General features: G+C 37.8%; 2 protein-coding genes across 3 annotated transcripts; one reads left to right on the forward strand and one right to left on the reverse strand.

Moving 5' to 3' along the window:
• Positions 1-1,733: 1,733 nt before the first annotated feature.
• Positions 1,734-11,094, forward strand: LOC107713482 (coiled-coil domain-containing protein 129-like). Its single transcript, XM_016518994.1, has 11 exons — positions 1,734-1,913; positions 3,472-3,625; positions 4,241-4,283; positions 5,058-5,098; positions 6,252-6,305; positions 7,462-7,501; positions 7,605-7,700; positions 8,318-8,495; positions 8,528-9,247; positions 10,291-10,375; positions 10,653-11,094. The coding sequence occupies exons 2-11, from the start codon at positions 3,484-3,486 to the stop codon at positions 10,745-10,747; spliced, it is 1,494 nt and encodes a 497-aa protein (XP_016374480.1). The 5' UTR covers positions 1,734-1,913; positions 3,472-3,483; the 3' UTR covers positions 10,748-11,094.
• An 865-nt stretch (positions 11,095-11,959) lies between these two features.
• tarbp2 (TAR (HIV) RNA binding protein 2) lies at positions 11,960-16,427 on the reverse strand. 2 transcript variants are annotated; one of them, XM_016519006.1, is made up of 8 exons: positions 16,181-16,427; positions 14,789-15,100; positions 14,588-14,657; positions 13,660-13,777; positions 13,446-13,573; positions 13,168-13,369; positions 12,849-13,012; positions 11,960-12,207 (listed from the first exon to the last, which is right to left on the reverse strand). In XM_016519006.1, exons 1-7 carry the CDS (start codon positions 16,231-16,233, stop codon positions 12,855-12,857), a joined length of 1,041 nt encoding a protein of 346 aa, XP_016374492.1. In that variant the 5' UTR covers positions 16,234-16,427; the 3' UTR covers positions 11,960-12,207; positions 12,849-12,854. The 2 variants fall into 2 exon arrangements, with proteins under 2 accessions (XP_016374492.1, XP_016374491.1); XM_016519005.1 differs by lacking the exon at positions 11,960-12,207 and having other exon boundaries at positions 12,283-13,012.
• Positions 16,428-16,499: the final 72 nt, after the last annotated feature.

Genomic DNA, 16,499 nt, shown 5'->3' on the forward strand with positions numbered 1-16,499 from the left:
TTTGGACAAAATGAAAATCTGTCTCGGAATAGCCTATAAAACAACATATAACAGATACGTCTCTGTCCATGAACATGAAATCTCGTTGGATACAAATGGATACACACTGACACCTAGTGTTTCAATACAACTTTACAGCAAAAGAGTGCTTTTATGTGTTCTTCAGTGATTCCCTTAAAGGGATAGTTCACCCAAAAATGAAAATTTTATGTTTATCTGCTTACCCCCAGGGCATCCAAGATGTAGGTGACTTTGTTTCTTCAGTAGAACACATTTGATGATTTTTAACTCCAGCCGTTGCAGTGCGCGCACGGCATACGGTGCGTGAGGTGTGTACGCGCTCTGGCTTTTTTTTTGCTCTCATAGATTTTGTTACCATTGCCATGCATTATACGACAAAACAGAACTCTTTTGTAGCATTATAAATTTCTTTACTGTCACTTTTTATAGCTTCAATGCATCCTTGTCAAAAAAAAAAAAAATTACATTTATTTATAATTAAATAATTTAAATGAAATAATTAAAAATAATTCATAATTTAATTAAATTAAAACAATTACTGGCCTCAAATTTTTGAAAAGTATTTACACTATAATTTACAAATATCATTGGACTACAGCCTTCTTATAAACACTATCAAACACTTCTAGACTGTGAAATATTGGCATTGACATCTCTCTTTTGTGTTCCGAAGATGAACAAAGGTCGTATAGGTTTGGAATGACATGAGGGTGAGTAATTAATGACAGAATTTTCATTTTTTTTGGGTGAACTATCCCTTTAAATCTGCTCACATTAGGTTGAACTCTCTATTCGGCCTCTTTCATAAACAGACCGTGATTCATAACATGATCAATTAGAGCAGCTCTCATTTGAGGCTCTTCAGCATTGCTCCCTCTCAACACTCCCCTTCTGCTCACCTCTCCTCTTGCTCTTTCAAAGCACCACTCTTTTTCACTCCTCTTCCTACATCTCTGCTATTTCTCATCGTCTCTTTTCCCTCTTCCGCTCTTCCCCTCTGCGCTTCACCTCATCCTCCTATTCCCTGTCCTTTTCTACTACCCACTCCACTCTTTTCAAATGTAAAAGTTGCCCTCAAAGTTCTTAAAAACACACAAGATTGTATATTTTAATATTGCAAAGCCTCACAGTGAAAGAGAGCAAGTCAGGCCTGTCTTTACCCCACCAAATTGATGCTTCTTGGTTCACAGTTGTCAAATTCTTGCATGCTGCTGACTCTGAATTACAAGTTTGGTTCTAAGAAGTGAAACAGAGTGACAAGATTTGACTGGGTTAATGGTTAAAGTGAGGGTTGTGACACTCTATAATCATATGCTTCAGTTGCTGTTTACTGGCAGTTTCACTGATAACTTCAAATTTAACACTTCTTTTACAGTAAAGCAAGCCAATGTCACACATACAATTCACAAATCCATAATACCAGACAGCCTATGACAAAAGAGTTCAAATAAACTATAAACAGATTATTAGATATTTAAAAAAACACACACAAAACAAATGGCTTTTTAAATAAACTTATAGACACTGTGCGTTTATGCCGCAATATCTTGCACATGCCTGTTATGCTTCAACCACCAAAACTTGCTGTGTAAACGGTGTGTAACAGTATTTCCTACAACAGTGTGTGGTCACAACATAGTTCTCATTCTGTTCTTCACAGCAGCATCTTCCTCCTACCGCTTCCGTCAGTTATAGCGCGTCATGACTGTAGCACCAAAGTTTGCGTTGGCGGGCGGCTCAACAATCGATCATGGTTTTTAATCTGCCGTGTGTTATTTTTAAGCATACGAGATGTACATCCTTTAAGATGCACGTTTGAGCGGGATGCAGGATAGTAGTGCGGTGAATTATGCCGTTGCCATGAGAGTGGACTGATCGAGGCACTTTTAAAGGTAGGCTATACGCGTGATGCGCAATGGAAACCTCTATCCTTAAGAAAATATTAATTATTTTAAACTTGCGTATTGCTTTGTGTAAGGCACTTTCGACTATGTGTAGCCTAAATGAAAGCGATATGGCAAATGTGGTGATACTGAACGTGTGGTTGCTGCTTGCGCGTGATTTCCTTTATAACGCAATCTGTCTTCGTACTGTAAGTAGGCTAATGGATGGATGGATGACAGCAGGGTGATGGAGGGTATAACGCTGTAATTTAGGCTCAAGAAGTCAAAAGAAAATGCTGGATGAGTTTAAAAAGTAATAGGCTACTTTTTACATAAAAATGCATTTCAATTGAGCTTTTAAACATTTTGGTCAGTTGGTACGTTCCCACTTTCTAGTCTAGGGGCAGGAAAGAAGCGTAACAAAAGTTAGCCGGGGGCGTGTTCAACTTCGGTATAAGACGCTCCCCTGTAAAAGTAACCGTTGCATCGGTACAGCGCTCGAGCAATTTTAGACTAACATTTGCCACAATTTACATTTGAGAGTTCTTTCCGTATTTGTTTTCAGTTTCATTTTTGTAGTCTGGTCACATTTAACATTTTTCACCTTCCTTAAAAAAAAAAAACAGCTGGGTAACAGAAATGGCATCCCCCTATTTGAAGAAGGCTAGGCTAACGTTAACGCAATACAGGCAAACAGTGTCAGTTAGGATAATAACCATCAGGCGCCATTGTCAAAACACTCATTATTACTTAGTACAAGCTAATTGTAGGCCTGTGTGTTTTATATAGGACAAAAATGCGTTTTGCTTAAAAATGATTTCCGACGGTTGACCAGTAACGTTAGCTTATTTTCATTCATAGTCGCTCATCTGCGAAGGTCAACATAGCAACAGCGTTTGAGGACTATTCCTCAGGATTTTCATTAGAAGCATTGTCCGAACATAAATGGTGCTACTATCATTTTATTATAGTTTTACGTATCTCAAATACACATTGACAGCTGAACGTCAATGAAAAAAAAAATTTGCAAGAAACTTCAGTCGCTCCCTGAAAATTTCCTCTCTGCAAGTCAATTTACAGTTTGCACACTGACCACTTAAACATTAGAAATCACCCACAGAGGAGTGAAAACACTATAACACATGGCCACAACCCTCCTGTTGTGACTACAGTATATAAGTTGTTAGTTTCTGTACAAAATAGTTCTGAGGTTATAGCTATGAAAGTAAAATGCCACATATGGCTTAATTTGATTTGCGATTATGCATTTTAAATGACAGTACTGGTATGAATCAGAAGGTTCGAACTCATTATTAAGTTATTATAATCATTAGCATCATGAGTTTCTGTAAATAATTATTTTGATATATAACAAAATCGGCACAAAATCTGACTACAGAGGCCTACATTTGCCAGAATTTATATTTGAGAGTGATTTTAATATTTGTTTCGTTTTAATTTTGTAGTCTATCCTGCTGCATATACTTTGCTTTTTTTATGCAATACTGTTTGTCAATCAGTTTCCGGTTTAGGTTAAATAATCCTGCAAAGCGTTTTCTTGTGCTAGGTGGCCACAGAGATGGAGAGTCCTTCTAAGATCGAGAGGCGACAAGCGTGGGCAAGCAGCCACCACAAGTTTACCGTAAGAGATGCAGAACACCGCAGCCCAACAGCAGAACATCAGTCTCATTTCTCTCTCCAAGATGATGTCTTTGTGGATGGTGAGCATCAGGTTAATGTTTAACGTTCAGCTGTGTGAATAGGTTGATAATATGGAAAGAAGCTGCATATCTCATTTCTTCTTAAGCATGTGAATTGAAGCTACAGTACATAATGCAACCAGGATCATTTATGGGTTCACTTTTAAATGTTTTAGTTCAATTTTTTTGTCATTTGGGAAATATTTAGCTTGAAAGCTGCACTTGTGTAATCCTTGTTTAAATAAAACCCCTCTTGGTTTAATACTATGCTATCTAACAGAATGAGATTCGTGCATTTTTAGGAACCCAAATACTTTTTGGGAGCATTGTATGCTTTATTTTGTAAATTAGTTTGAAGCAAAACACAATCAAGATAAAAAAAAAATATGTTGGACAATAGTTTGGAATAAAAGAAAATAGAAGTGTATTACAGCTTAATCAGGTCACTTTTAAGTTTAGCTCACTATATTATAACTGCTACTGCTAACAGTGCATGGTTACCACCAGATAAACTCTATTTCCAAAACAGAAAGCTCATTTACACCCCCCCTTCTCTCTCTCTCTATCACTCACACACATCCATTCTCAAATAGACAGGCTAAGATCACAATGTGCGTCTTTATTTTGTTTCCACAGGATGCTCTGCTGGAAAGATTGAAACCTGGCTTCAAGGTTGTGGGTGAGTGTTTGTGTGAACGCTTTCTATAAAAGACAGGCATTGTGTGTCAGTTGTAATACAATAACAGCAAGTGAGTGGAAAACCACAAATGCTCTTGGGTTTATTCGTTGAAGGTCATGCAGGTTAAAAATACATCAATCTCTGAGGGTCAAGGACCATGTTTTCACAAAGTACTTTCACATGAAAGCTTTCAGTGCAAAAGAATATTTGAGCTACGTTATTTTGCTCTATTTATAGATTGTTCTGAGGAAGATTCTGTTTTCAAATTTTCCTTTTCTGGATCAGGAAATAGCAGACAAATCTTGACATTTTTGTTATTGTTTCTCACCGTGCAGGCTTTGCAAGTTCCTACAAGAGCTAGAGAGGTCATAAAAAAGTGTTTTCAGACGGATTTCGAATAATTAAGATCAACACATTTTACACATTGGAAATATATTCTGCAAAGCCTATAAATTATATATCTAAACGCATTCATAGCAGCGGTAGTCAGATGCCAGACCGAACAGAATCAACAGTGCTTGTAAAGCGTGCAATATTCTGGCTTCTTAAGACCTTCTTTGACAAGCTGCAAGATATCTTTCTGACATTTGTTTAATAAGGGCTACCAGTACATACTGCCACAAGAATTGAAAGATGTGCTGTGTGCATGTGTGTCTCTATTTTTATCGCAGTATTTTATTGCATGCCCGCATCCCGCCCACAGACCTTTGCTGATTCACACTTGATAAAAGTGAAATTTTCATTTGTTTTAACTTTTCTTCATCTTCTCTGCAGGAATGAAGCCAGTCCTGCCAAAAGCAGTCACCTAACAATAGGTAGGTTGAGGGCAAAACAAGTTTTTGGATTACGATTAAGTTCAAGTTTTCTTTGAAAAAGACGATTTTGAGTTGAAGCATAAAACCTGTGCAACCAAGAGTAGAATTATAAAATATGTCATTTTTACATATGCAATTGTGTAGGCCTACATAGACGTTCTGTCACATTTTAAGTAAAATCTAAGGAATTCTTTGGGCTGTGTATATATATATATAAATATATATATATATATATATATATATATTCCATGGTCTGTCTGAATACTGGATTCTGATTGGCTGGCAGGTATGCATTAAAACTGTTTAATGCCCAGGTAGTTCCAAGTCAGTTTAATCACTGTTCCATATTAATGCCCAGCTTTAATTGATGCACACAAACACACACACACATAACTCGCGCTGTAACGGCCACCTAATTTGTTATGTACCTTTAAGGCACCTCCTGTGATGTCATGCGTTGTCTAGGTGGGTGTGCCTGGGTAACGTTTGCGCTGGTGATATAGCGGACTGTTCTAGTATACTCTGCTCCAGAAAGCATCCTGATTCTTTTATTATTTTTATTTATAATTCTGCCAAAGTGTGTCTTGTATTTTTCTCCCCACTCTCCTCCATGTATGCAGAGAGTGCGAGGATCCTTTGAAGCTACGTATAAAGACGCATGGGATCACCAACTCTCTCGTCTATGAGTATTCTTTTCCTTCTTTTATTCCTGACATCTGGGCAAATCCTAAAACACTCTGGTCGACGTTACAGCACGTGCGCACACACACACACACAGAGAGAACACACATGCGCACACACATAAACTTGTTGTCAACGCTTCCCCACGATTTTTATTAATAAAATAGCCTAGATACTAGATCACTTCATTATATTCCTCAACAGCGAGGTGGTAAAATTGCTGTTTTTGAAGTAATTAATTGTTTGTAGAGAGACGCGCAGATGCATGTAAAGCACACACAACTGTCATCTCTCTCTCTCTCTCTCGCTCTCTCTCTCTTGATAATTAATTAAAATAAATGCTATAATTCATTCAAAAAAATGTGAAGGCTAAATGTAAAGGCTTAACAGTGAGTGTTTAATGACTAGAATATCCAATGGACCTTTGCTGTATGTCTATATCCTGATAAAACTGTAAAATGTAACTCTACAGGCCCTTTGAGGACAGGTACCAGCTTCGAGGATGATCTGAGTCTGGGTGCAGAAGGTGAGTAGAAGCAACACAACTGTAACTGTAACTAACTAAGCAATAATGAAGAAGTGGTGACAGTTGTTTTAAAATTGTTCAAGAACATGCATATCACCTTCAACAAACAGTTCTCTTTTGTAGAGTCTAAAAGTGTCTGCTTAATGACTAATAGTTTCACATAGACTTTATTTTGATTGCAACCCCCAGGTGTTATATTCCATGTCTGCACAACATAATGGATAACTGCTAATTAAAGCCAATTTTGTGCTAGACCCTTGCGCCGCTGTAATGCATTTTGAATAATTATTGGTTATTTATGATGACAGACCTCTTTCTTGAGCGACATCCTTGTGCTTGTCAGTAAGGATCTCATAATCAGTATGATGGTGGTGATTATATACTGTACGATACAGCACTGCATTTATGTTTGAGAGCGAACCTCCCCTCACTGCCCCCATGCATAATCTTTAGCGCTGCATATCATATTGAGCCACTCTTGCATCCGGAAACACACATGCACAATGTTAGATTCACAGATACACATATTCAGCAAGTAATAAGGCCAGATTAAGCAAGTAATAAATAAATGGTGTTTTAAGACAGTAATAAGGTAAATATTTATTTTTATGTATGTATGTATTTATAAATTTTTTTAAAGGAGTGTTTATTGTAAGGTAATAGTACTGTTCAAAAGTTTGGGGTCTATAAGATTTTTATAAGATATGCTCACCAAGGCAGCATTTAATACAATTTCAAATAACTAATTTCTATTTTAATATATTTTAAAATGTAATTAATTCATGTGATGGCAAAGCTGATTTTTTTTAGCAGCCATTACTCCAGTCTTCAGTGTAACATGATCCTTCAGAAATCATTCTAATATGTTGATTTGGCACTCAAGAAACATTTCTTCTTGTTATCAATATTGAAAACAATTGTTCTTCCTAATATCTTTGTGGAGATCATGATTTTTTTCAGGATTCTTTGATGAATAGAACGTTCAAAAGAACAGTATTTATTTGAATTGTTTTTTTGTAGCAATCTAATAGTCTTTACAATTACTTTTGAACAATTTAATGCATCATCGCTGAATAAAAGTATTAAATTCTTTAAAAAAACATAATTTTGTAAACATCAGCAGCATTCATTTAAACCTGAATTCTTGATTTCACAGCTACTGCATTATATGCTGCATCAGGTGCACCACAGTTTAGGTAAGGAATAGGTTGATTTTGTTGTACCGTTGAGTTACTCATTTATGCTTCTAAACCTAACCCTACCATAATCCCTCCTTTCATTGTATTTGTATATCAGCAGCACACCTCAACAGAAGCTCAACCTGCCATTATTCAGCATGGGTCAGAGCGTTGCATCCAGTGCCTTCTCAACCACTACCAACAGGACTGCTTCCAGGTAAGAGCATGGGTGAGGCAGAACACACTGGACCAAATAGCACTACATTTAACTGGCCTGCTGGATGAAGGTTCCCCACTTAGTGCCTGGCAGGAAATAGCCAAAACACTTTCCTGCAGTATGCATTTTGCTTTCATGCTCAAGATGGATTTGTGCTTCTGAAGTCAAACTGTAAATGGTTTTGGCAGAGCTAAGCAAGGTGGTTGGCTGGTTGCAAATGTAGAGTGATGCATAATAAAGTAGTAAATGTATGCGACCTGCATGACAATAAGACCCTGTAATATAAATAACCTGTATTTTGGAATATGTGGCCCTCACTAATAAGTAGGCCGTCACCCAAACTGCTCAGTTATTTTTCACATTTTCTACATTGTTCATGTCTAACAACAACAAAATTCCTTGAACTGACATACTACATCCAAGCTGGTATTTGAAATCATGAAATTATGCAAAAAATTCAACAAATAAACATGAAAGGGATGAAGAACTAATGTCTTCGTGAATGACAGGCACTGGAATTCTGTGGACATAGTTTCCGTCTACCTGAGTTCACTCTATACTTTTGTTTGGTTTCTTAAATATCTTTCGCTCTTCATAACATCTCAAAAATCCCCCAGTGTGTCTGAGGTCCTCCAAATGCGTGCTGAAGATGCAGAAGAGACCCTTTTCCAGCTGGGTTTCGGTTGCGAGGAACCGCAGGTCACTGCCCGCATCCCAGTCCGCTTCTTCAACTTCCCGTCCCAGCTAAGAGGCATCAACTTCCGCCTGTTCCTTGAATCCCAGCTCTCCAGGATACGCCAGGAAGTTTATACACGGGTTCCCGTGGCTCGGACTCCACGTCTCCAAGCAATTCACCTCGTAAGCGTAAATGCAGTCTGTCAGGTGTAGTTGAGAAAAGTGCAGAAGATGACAATGAAGAGTTATGTCTTCAAATGGAAGTAGATGATTTGGAACAAGACTTGGACTGGTTTATAGAGAGCAAGAAAGAACTTGAGGAGATGACGTATGGGGAAAATACCGAAAGGACTGATTCCTCAGAGTGGATGCCTTGTCAGTCACTATCCGAGACGACAAATGAAAATGTACATGACCTCAGCCATGCATTAGCAGAGTGTACACCTTGCCTAAAGCCAAAAACGGACATGGACGTGAAGTACAAAGGTTGTACTCTGGGTTCTGTGCTTTCAAATAGCTCCAGCGTTACCGTGGAACCTGTTCCTATCATTGCCCATGATATCATATGCCCTCAGGTTGTTGAATATGTGAATAAGGCACCTTATCGCTGCATACACACAAATAGTATGGATATCAAAAACTCACCATTTGCACACCAGACGACTAATAAACCTTCTGTACGACAATCTAATGTAAAGAATTTACCCAAGTCAGATCAGTTATGTCAGATCACAATCACTGGATGGGAGGACGACACCACCCTCTCCAACAGAGACACACAGGAGCAAAGTTCATCCAACATCAAGAGGTTGCTAAGCCCGGTAAAACCACTAAACCTGAGCAAACAAGGCAACTCCTTCGAGCTGGAAGAGGTACGCTATCTCTTATCATTTTAATGCATTTCATGCCAAGAGCAGTTGCCCACACAGATTCTCCCATTAGACGTCATTAACAGAGTATTATCCAACTCGTTATTGCTGAATCCACCTCCAAACATCCTCTTTGCATTCCACCTCTGCATAGAGATTCTAATTTGACTTGTCATTTATAATACCACAAGCTTTCGTGCTATTACTTTTTACACAATTACAGTTGGGTTAGGGATTTGAACAAACCCCAAACCCTAAAGGGACAGTTGACCCAAAATGAGAATTCTGTCATCGTTTACTCACCCTCATATAGTTCCAGAGCTTCTGTAGAACATAAAAGAAGATATTTTGAAAAATGGCTGACAAACAGTGAAAAATATGAAAGTGGGTCCACACTAGGCTTCATTGTATGCACAAAAACATTTAAATCATTCTTAAAAATATATTTTGTGTTCTGGAAAAAATGTCATACAGGTTTTGATTGACATGAGGGGGAGAAAATTATGATGGAAGTTTCACATTTGGGTGAGGTTCCATTTGAGCCAAAAATGAACTCACTGCTTTGTGCTTTGTTCGACAGTAAGGACAACAGAGCAATACGACATAAACAGAGGACATATACTAAATTATCTGAACAAGTAGGCAATGTCTGTAGACAAGGACATGTGTAGTACAAAGCACAAAGCAGTCGGTTCATTTTTGGCAGAAATGGAACCTCATACAGCCCTAGAGGTGAACTGTCCCTTTAAGCATTCAACTGTGGCATGTACTGTATCTCAGCCATGTTTGTTTCGGACATGAATGATGCCTCAAACTTACAATTTTTCCCTAATCAATGAATGACAGCAGTATCATAGAAACTTTGACTTGGCCAGTAAGCAACATGCTAAAAACCACAACAAACACATTAGCAAATGCATAGCAAACTAGCATTGAGGCAGCATGTTTTGTAAAAGAAAACAGCACTCTGGCAATGTAATTATCTAGTTTTCTATACTGTGGCACTGTTTTGTGGCATGATCATGAAGTATAGAGTTTCAATTCAGGTTCACAGTGCAGAGGAAGAGGAAGCCACTTCATCAGAATTCTGCTCCACAGTCACATTGTCTGTTTCGACGCATCACCACAAATGTAAGTGACATGAGTAGTCCTTATCATGACTAGAACTCGTGAGACAAATTTTAACCACTAATTTGACTAATTCTTGATAAGTTTAGTAAAATTAATTCACAGAGTTCACAGAAAGCAACATGTGTTAATGTGGTGATAAAGGGAGGTGTTTTTGCTGACTTGTTAAAAACACATCGTACGTGGTAAATTGGGTCCGGCTGATCTTGTCTGCCTTATCACATTTCAGGGAACCTATCTAAAATCATCAGCTTCTTTACACATGGTTTCTCTTTCCCAGCGTCACCATTGAGAGGGGACAGTTTTCAGTCAGACAGCAGTGGATATGCTGACGAGGATGTGCACCATTCCCTCTTAACCCCAGAGAAAACATAACATCAAATCTCAGGCTAATGAAGCACAAACTGCGTCTACTAATGTCCTTCAAGTCAACATGAAATGGTGTTTGCAAACCCATCTTTCTAAGCGGGATGGAATGACTTTATCTTTGGAATAGTTTGTACAGATAAGTCATGCACAATAAGACCAGGAGCATGTGATTGTTGCTTTTATATTACTCTAATGTGAAAACCAGCAGCCTTGAATGATGCATATAATCTGGTTTTGAAATAGTTTGTTTTCTAATTTTGTGCACTTTTCGGTCTTCTTGTTCAGATGGATAAACTGCTGTACATATTGCCTTTATTTGTCATTCCACAATGGTAATAAATAATTTATTTGAACTATTTAGTTTTGGTAGACTGGTTTAGGAACTTGCCTGATAATGCAGTGGGGACTCGAACCCAAAAATTTGATTTGGAATACAGAAATGTCCATTGAAACCAAGTATGTGAACACAAAACAAGCTCCGTTTCAGCCTTTGTTAGAAAGCAATTCATGCCACAATGCAAATGCAATGTTGCCAACTAATTTTCAGGGGAAGTTGCTAAAGGAAGGTTGATTTGTTGCTAAAACTTGCTAAAAGATGTTGTGATGACATAGCGTGATGACGTCATTACGTAATCACGATGCAAAATTATGTCAAATCTCAGCAAAAACATATATTTTATATATGTTAATTTAGATTTGTTTGTAACAATATAAATGCATAATATAATATTAAAATATAAATAACAATTTTTAAATCTATTGAATTTTCGAAAACTTACACATTTTTTAACTATTACAATTTAAGTTTTTTTTATTATTAGCTAATAAACAAGTAAAACTACACATTCTGATCAATTATACTTTAAAGCAGTGTATTAGTAGTTAGTTAGTATGCTGCACTCTAAGAAAAGTCTGTAAAAAATAATGCATAATCTACTATGTTATGATGTTATATGAAGGAATTGCGGAAGTACAGTATAAGAGGAAATGTCAGGCATATGGGGGCCTTGCAAAATTGACCGGAGAAGGAGGGGGGCCCCGGAGTAAAAAAGGTTGAGAACCCCTGAACTAGTGACTTTAAAAGCTAACTCTGTTGCCCTCTTGAGGAAGGTTAAGTAAGTACAACAGAACCACATTTTTGCAATACATGCGAACAGGATGAACAGAATTTGCTAAATAACAAATGACTAAATGCCAAAAGCAGAAGATAATGTCAATTTCAAGTTTATTGTTCAAGATAAAATATTCAATATATTACAGATTCACCAATTTGGTACAAATTACATCAGTAATCACACAGTTTCACATACTACTGTTGTTGGTCGTATACTATTATACTGAATATGAACATTTCAGTCTTTGTCAGTTCAAATGTAATGATGAAGCTTGTGAGGCAGAAACACAGAGGTAGATATTTACCACAAACTGTCAGGTCCTTGTTAAAAATGATATTATTATTTCAATGGCTGAGAAAAAAAAACATTTTACAAATATGTTCTATGAAGCAAAATAAATGTTAACAAATAACTTCTATTACTAAAATATAATGAAAATAAAATGTAAAAAAGTGAAATATTTACAGTTTAAAAAGTCATGCTGTCTGTTCTAGGTTCATCAATTCATCAAGGTCACAGAGCAAATTATCTATGCCATAATTTAAATAGAACAAAAAAAAAAAAAGAGGGAAAGTTAAAAGACCAAAACTTCTGGGCAGAGTTCAGTTATTTGTGAAGAAATACATATGACTTTTTCCAAATGAATCGCAGCGATAAATTCACTCACATTGAACACCTGTGAACATTTGTCCTCAGGTTTCAAATTAATAGTGTCCCCTGCCTTTGTTTGGAGGCACTTGAGGAACAAGGGCACACGCTTTTGGTGTCATATTCAAGGTGAAAATCAGGCAATCAGTACGTTCTCCAACTGATTTCACAGTAAGGACTCAAACAAAAGGGCCTTGCAGGCCATTACAGTGCACTTACTTGCATCAAACAAACAAGCCCCTCAGATTACACAACTGGGGGCAGAAGAGGTAAGCTTCACCTGATTTTCCTATTTTCCTCTGGGTAGCAAAAAGAAAACAAAAATGTTACAGGAGAGCTCTTACTGTGGTTTATTTCCCGCCTGCCATGATCTTGAGGTACTGAAGGGCATTGTGGGCAGCACTGGCACGTGCTGCATCCAGGCTAGAGGCGAATCCGTGGCAGACGGTAACGGGCTGCGTGGACAACTCCACCAGACACTGGTAAAGGCCACTCAAACTGCGCTCCTCTGAATGAACAAAGTCCAAAACATATTTAGTTTTTAAGAAAGCACTACTGGTTTTGCTTATTCCCCTAAGCAGAGTAGTTAGTGTTCTCAATATCTGTTAATTTAAAGCACTTAAATGACTTTAATGGGCTTGTTCGACTAGCTTTGTATCTCACCTATGTCCAGGTAGCTGACGTCAAAGCGCTGTTCCTCGGAAAGCTCACGAAGGAGAGAACAAAAATTGGAGTCATTGGAGTCAGGCTGACCCAGAGGATGACAGCGCAACTGTAGGATCTTCTCCCCGGCCGAGTTCCGCAGAGAGTCCCAAGTGCAGCCGAGACCTTTAGACTTTCCCCCCTCTAGTCTGCCACCCATTTGCTGTTGCAAAAAGATGAATTTACATAACTGCACCCTAAAATTGCATTTGCAGCTTAGTAAATATTGCACGTCTTACCATACTGAAGGTGTCATCTTCTGCTTCGGCCTCATGGCTGCTGCGCATGTCCACAGGTACATCATGGATACGAGAGAGCATCTTTGCTGCTGCATTTCTTTTAGCAAGCTTTTTTGATGTGCCACTACCTAAAGAACAAGATTAAAGACATTCACTACTTTGAATGGACTGCACATTTAAAAATAATCACTATAGAAAAAATGTAAGTTTGTACCTATCTCAACAAATCTCTCCACCCTGCAGGTCATTGTAAACTCTTTGCGGTGTGCAGGTCCAGATTCTTGAGTGACTGTGTACTCAGGTAAACGCCAGCCTTTCTGCACTACTAGTTCCTGTGGAAATCGCATTTTTAAGCACAATAAATATAAGTTTCATGATATTTGCATCAGCAATATATTTAAGTGATAACAATAACATTACCAATAATATATATGCTGTTTTTTTCTCTGCCAGGTTAAAAATAACTATTTAATGCAATCTCTAACATGACAAACTTTATAAAAAAATTAATAAAAAGAAAGAAAAAATATACACGTGTATATTTCAAACTGTATATACACAGTTAAAACTAGAAGTAAGCCCCAACACTATCTGCTTCCAATATTGGCCTACACAGATTGATGCGGATGATTAAAAAAAAAAAGCTAATATCAGTTAATATTATTCATGCTTAATTGCCACATCAAAAAGCAACACAAACAGACTGCTCTTTTCTTAGGCTTGTAATCTATGAAGTATGAAGCATACACAACATCTGCAGTTTAATGACTGCCTAGAATCTTTGTCTGAAGGCTGTGTAATACACTACACTACACTACACTACACTACATTTTGCACAGAATTTTGCAGTTTGGACGAGTCAACAGTAGTTGCTGAAAAGCCCGAGCCAGTCTGCAGGTTTTGGGCAGTTTGAGTTGACAGATTTCACAGAAAATCATGTAGTGCATCATGGGCACAGACTGATGTTTTTAGTTTCAGCCTTTGATTACATCTTTTAGGAGGATATTGAACATATTGGATATTTTGAGTTGTTTTAGACTGTTGTTTTATTAATCATATGTCTCCTAGAAATGAGGCACTTGTTTGTGCACATGTAGTCCTATTTATGTAATCTATTCCAGCCTTGAGTTATGGCCGCTCACCTGCAAAGCTCCAACTGGATTGCACTCAGCTTGTTGCGTTGAACTGGATGATTTCATCTCTGACTGAGGGCTAAAACACATTTGGAAAAAAAAACACACACACACGATATAAAGACAGAAACCCATGTTAATTCGTCAGTTTTGAGAAAATGGATCTTTGTGTAATGTATTTTTAAAATGGGCACACAATCAGATCTTTACCATTCTCCCTCCATATCAATCCCGACAAACCCTTCTCCCTCCATCCCATTTCCTTCGATCCCTCCCAGCATTCCTCCTTTCAGCATTTTCAGGGCAGCTTCGGCAGCTTTGTGCTTGGCAGCTTTCTTGCTGGGGCCCTGGCCGGTGCAATTGATGTCTCCCACAGACACGCGGAAGGTGAAGTTGGGCTGGTGGGCCTGACCCTCAGCCTTCAGCAGGTCATACACTGGAGTATTGCCTATCCGCGTTCCATATTCCTGCAGCAGACTGATGGGCGTCTTCCCGGGGTTCGCAGCCAGCATTTGCTCAATACTGTGAACAGAGAAACAAAGCCACATAGCGAAAGATTAGATGTTGCAGTCTAATCAGACTCTAAATGTGACCCTGGACCACAAAACCAGTCATAAATAGCACGGGTATATTTGTAGCAATAGCCAACAATACATTGTATGGATCAAAATTATGGATTTTTCTTTTATGCCAAAATCATTAGGATATTAAGCAAAGATCATGTTCATGTTCAAATGATCATGAAGATATTTAGTATTTTTATTTTTTTTATTTTTACTACCGTAAATATATAAAAACGTAATTTTTTGTTTAGTAATATGCATTGCAAAGGACTTCATTTGGACAACTTTAAAGGCCATTTTCCCAATATTTTGATTTTTTTTGCACCCTCAGATTCCAGATTTTCAGATAGTTGTATCTCAGCCAAATATTGTCCTATCCTAACAAACCATACATCATTGGAAAGCTTATTTCTTCAAATATCAGATATAAAACTTCAAAAAAACCTTATTACCCTTATGACTGGTTTTGTGGTCCAGGGTCACAAATATGAGTTTTTTTCAGGTAAGACAAGTTTTCAACAAATAACACAAAACATAGGATGCATTGCCACCTTGTGTTAAATAATAACAGTACAAGCTCAAGTAATTGTCATTTATCAAACCATGCTTTCAACGAGATTATTTTGGGCATCGTCGATTCGAATGTTTCATGTAATTCGATTTAGACCGTTCGAACTTTCGATTGGAATCAAAAGGTATTCAAATGTTTCATTTGGACAGTGATTCTAACGTTCAATTTAGGAAGTATTTGAAACCTTCCATTTAAACAGTGATTCAAATGTCAATTGAGATGATTTGTTTAATAGTTTAGACAGTGATTCGAAAGATCGGTTTTAGTGAGGTAAGGTAATGTTCGAATCTTCTAAGTAGAGCTATGCAAACATTCGTTAAAGTGTGCAGGAAAGCAGGAAACACTGGGTCTGTTTGTGTTGTCATTTCAAAAACGAAGTGTATTCGTAAAATATAAATATAACTGTAACAATTCTATTTTGTCGTGGTCATTTAACGAGCTAACAGCCGGTCGGTGGTTCATTTTTACCTGGTATACCCAGAGTTTCTCTTGCCGTTATCCGGGCTTTTCTCGTCGTTCATTCCCCAATAACAGATAGAGAGCTGACTTGTTTCGGACTGCAGAAGCCCCCCGAAGTGACTGTAACCCCCCTGATATCATTAATAGGTTTCCGTGCGGGAATGACTGAGGCACGATGACGAGACAGTACACCCCACTCTCTCAGACCACCCCGCATCATACAACACAACCGGACTGAATTATGAAGCGGACCGAAAGAGCGGATATTAGCTTTCATAATAAAAGTCTCGACATTGACAAATGCCACAAAGCCTGTCAAAAACATGTC

The sequence above is a fragment of the Sinocyclocheilus rhinocerous genome, unplaced genomic scaffold, assembly GCF_001515625.1.
Source record: "Sinocyclocheilus rhinocerous isolate Xijiao unplaced genomic scaffold, SAMN03320098_v1.1 scaffold57, whole genome shotgun sequence".
Classification (NCBI taxonomy): domain Eukaryota; kingdom Metazoa; phylum Chordata; class Actinopteri; order Cypriniformes; family Cyprinidae; genus Sinocyclocheilus; species Sinocyclocheilus rhinocerous.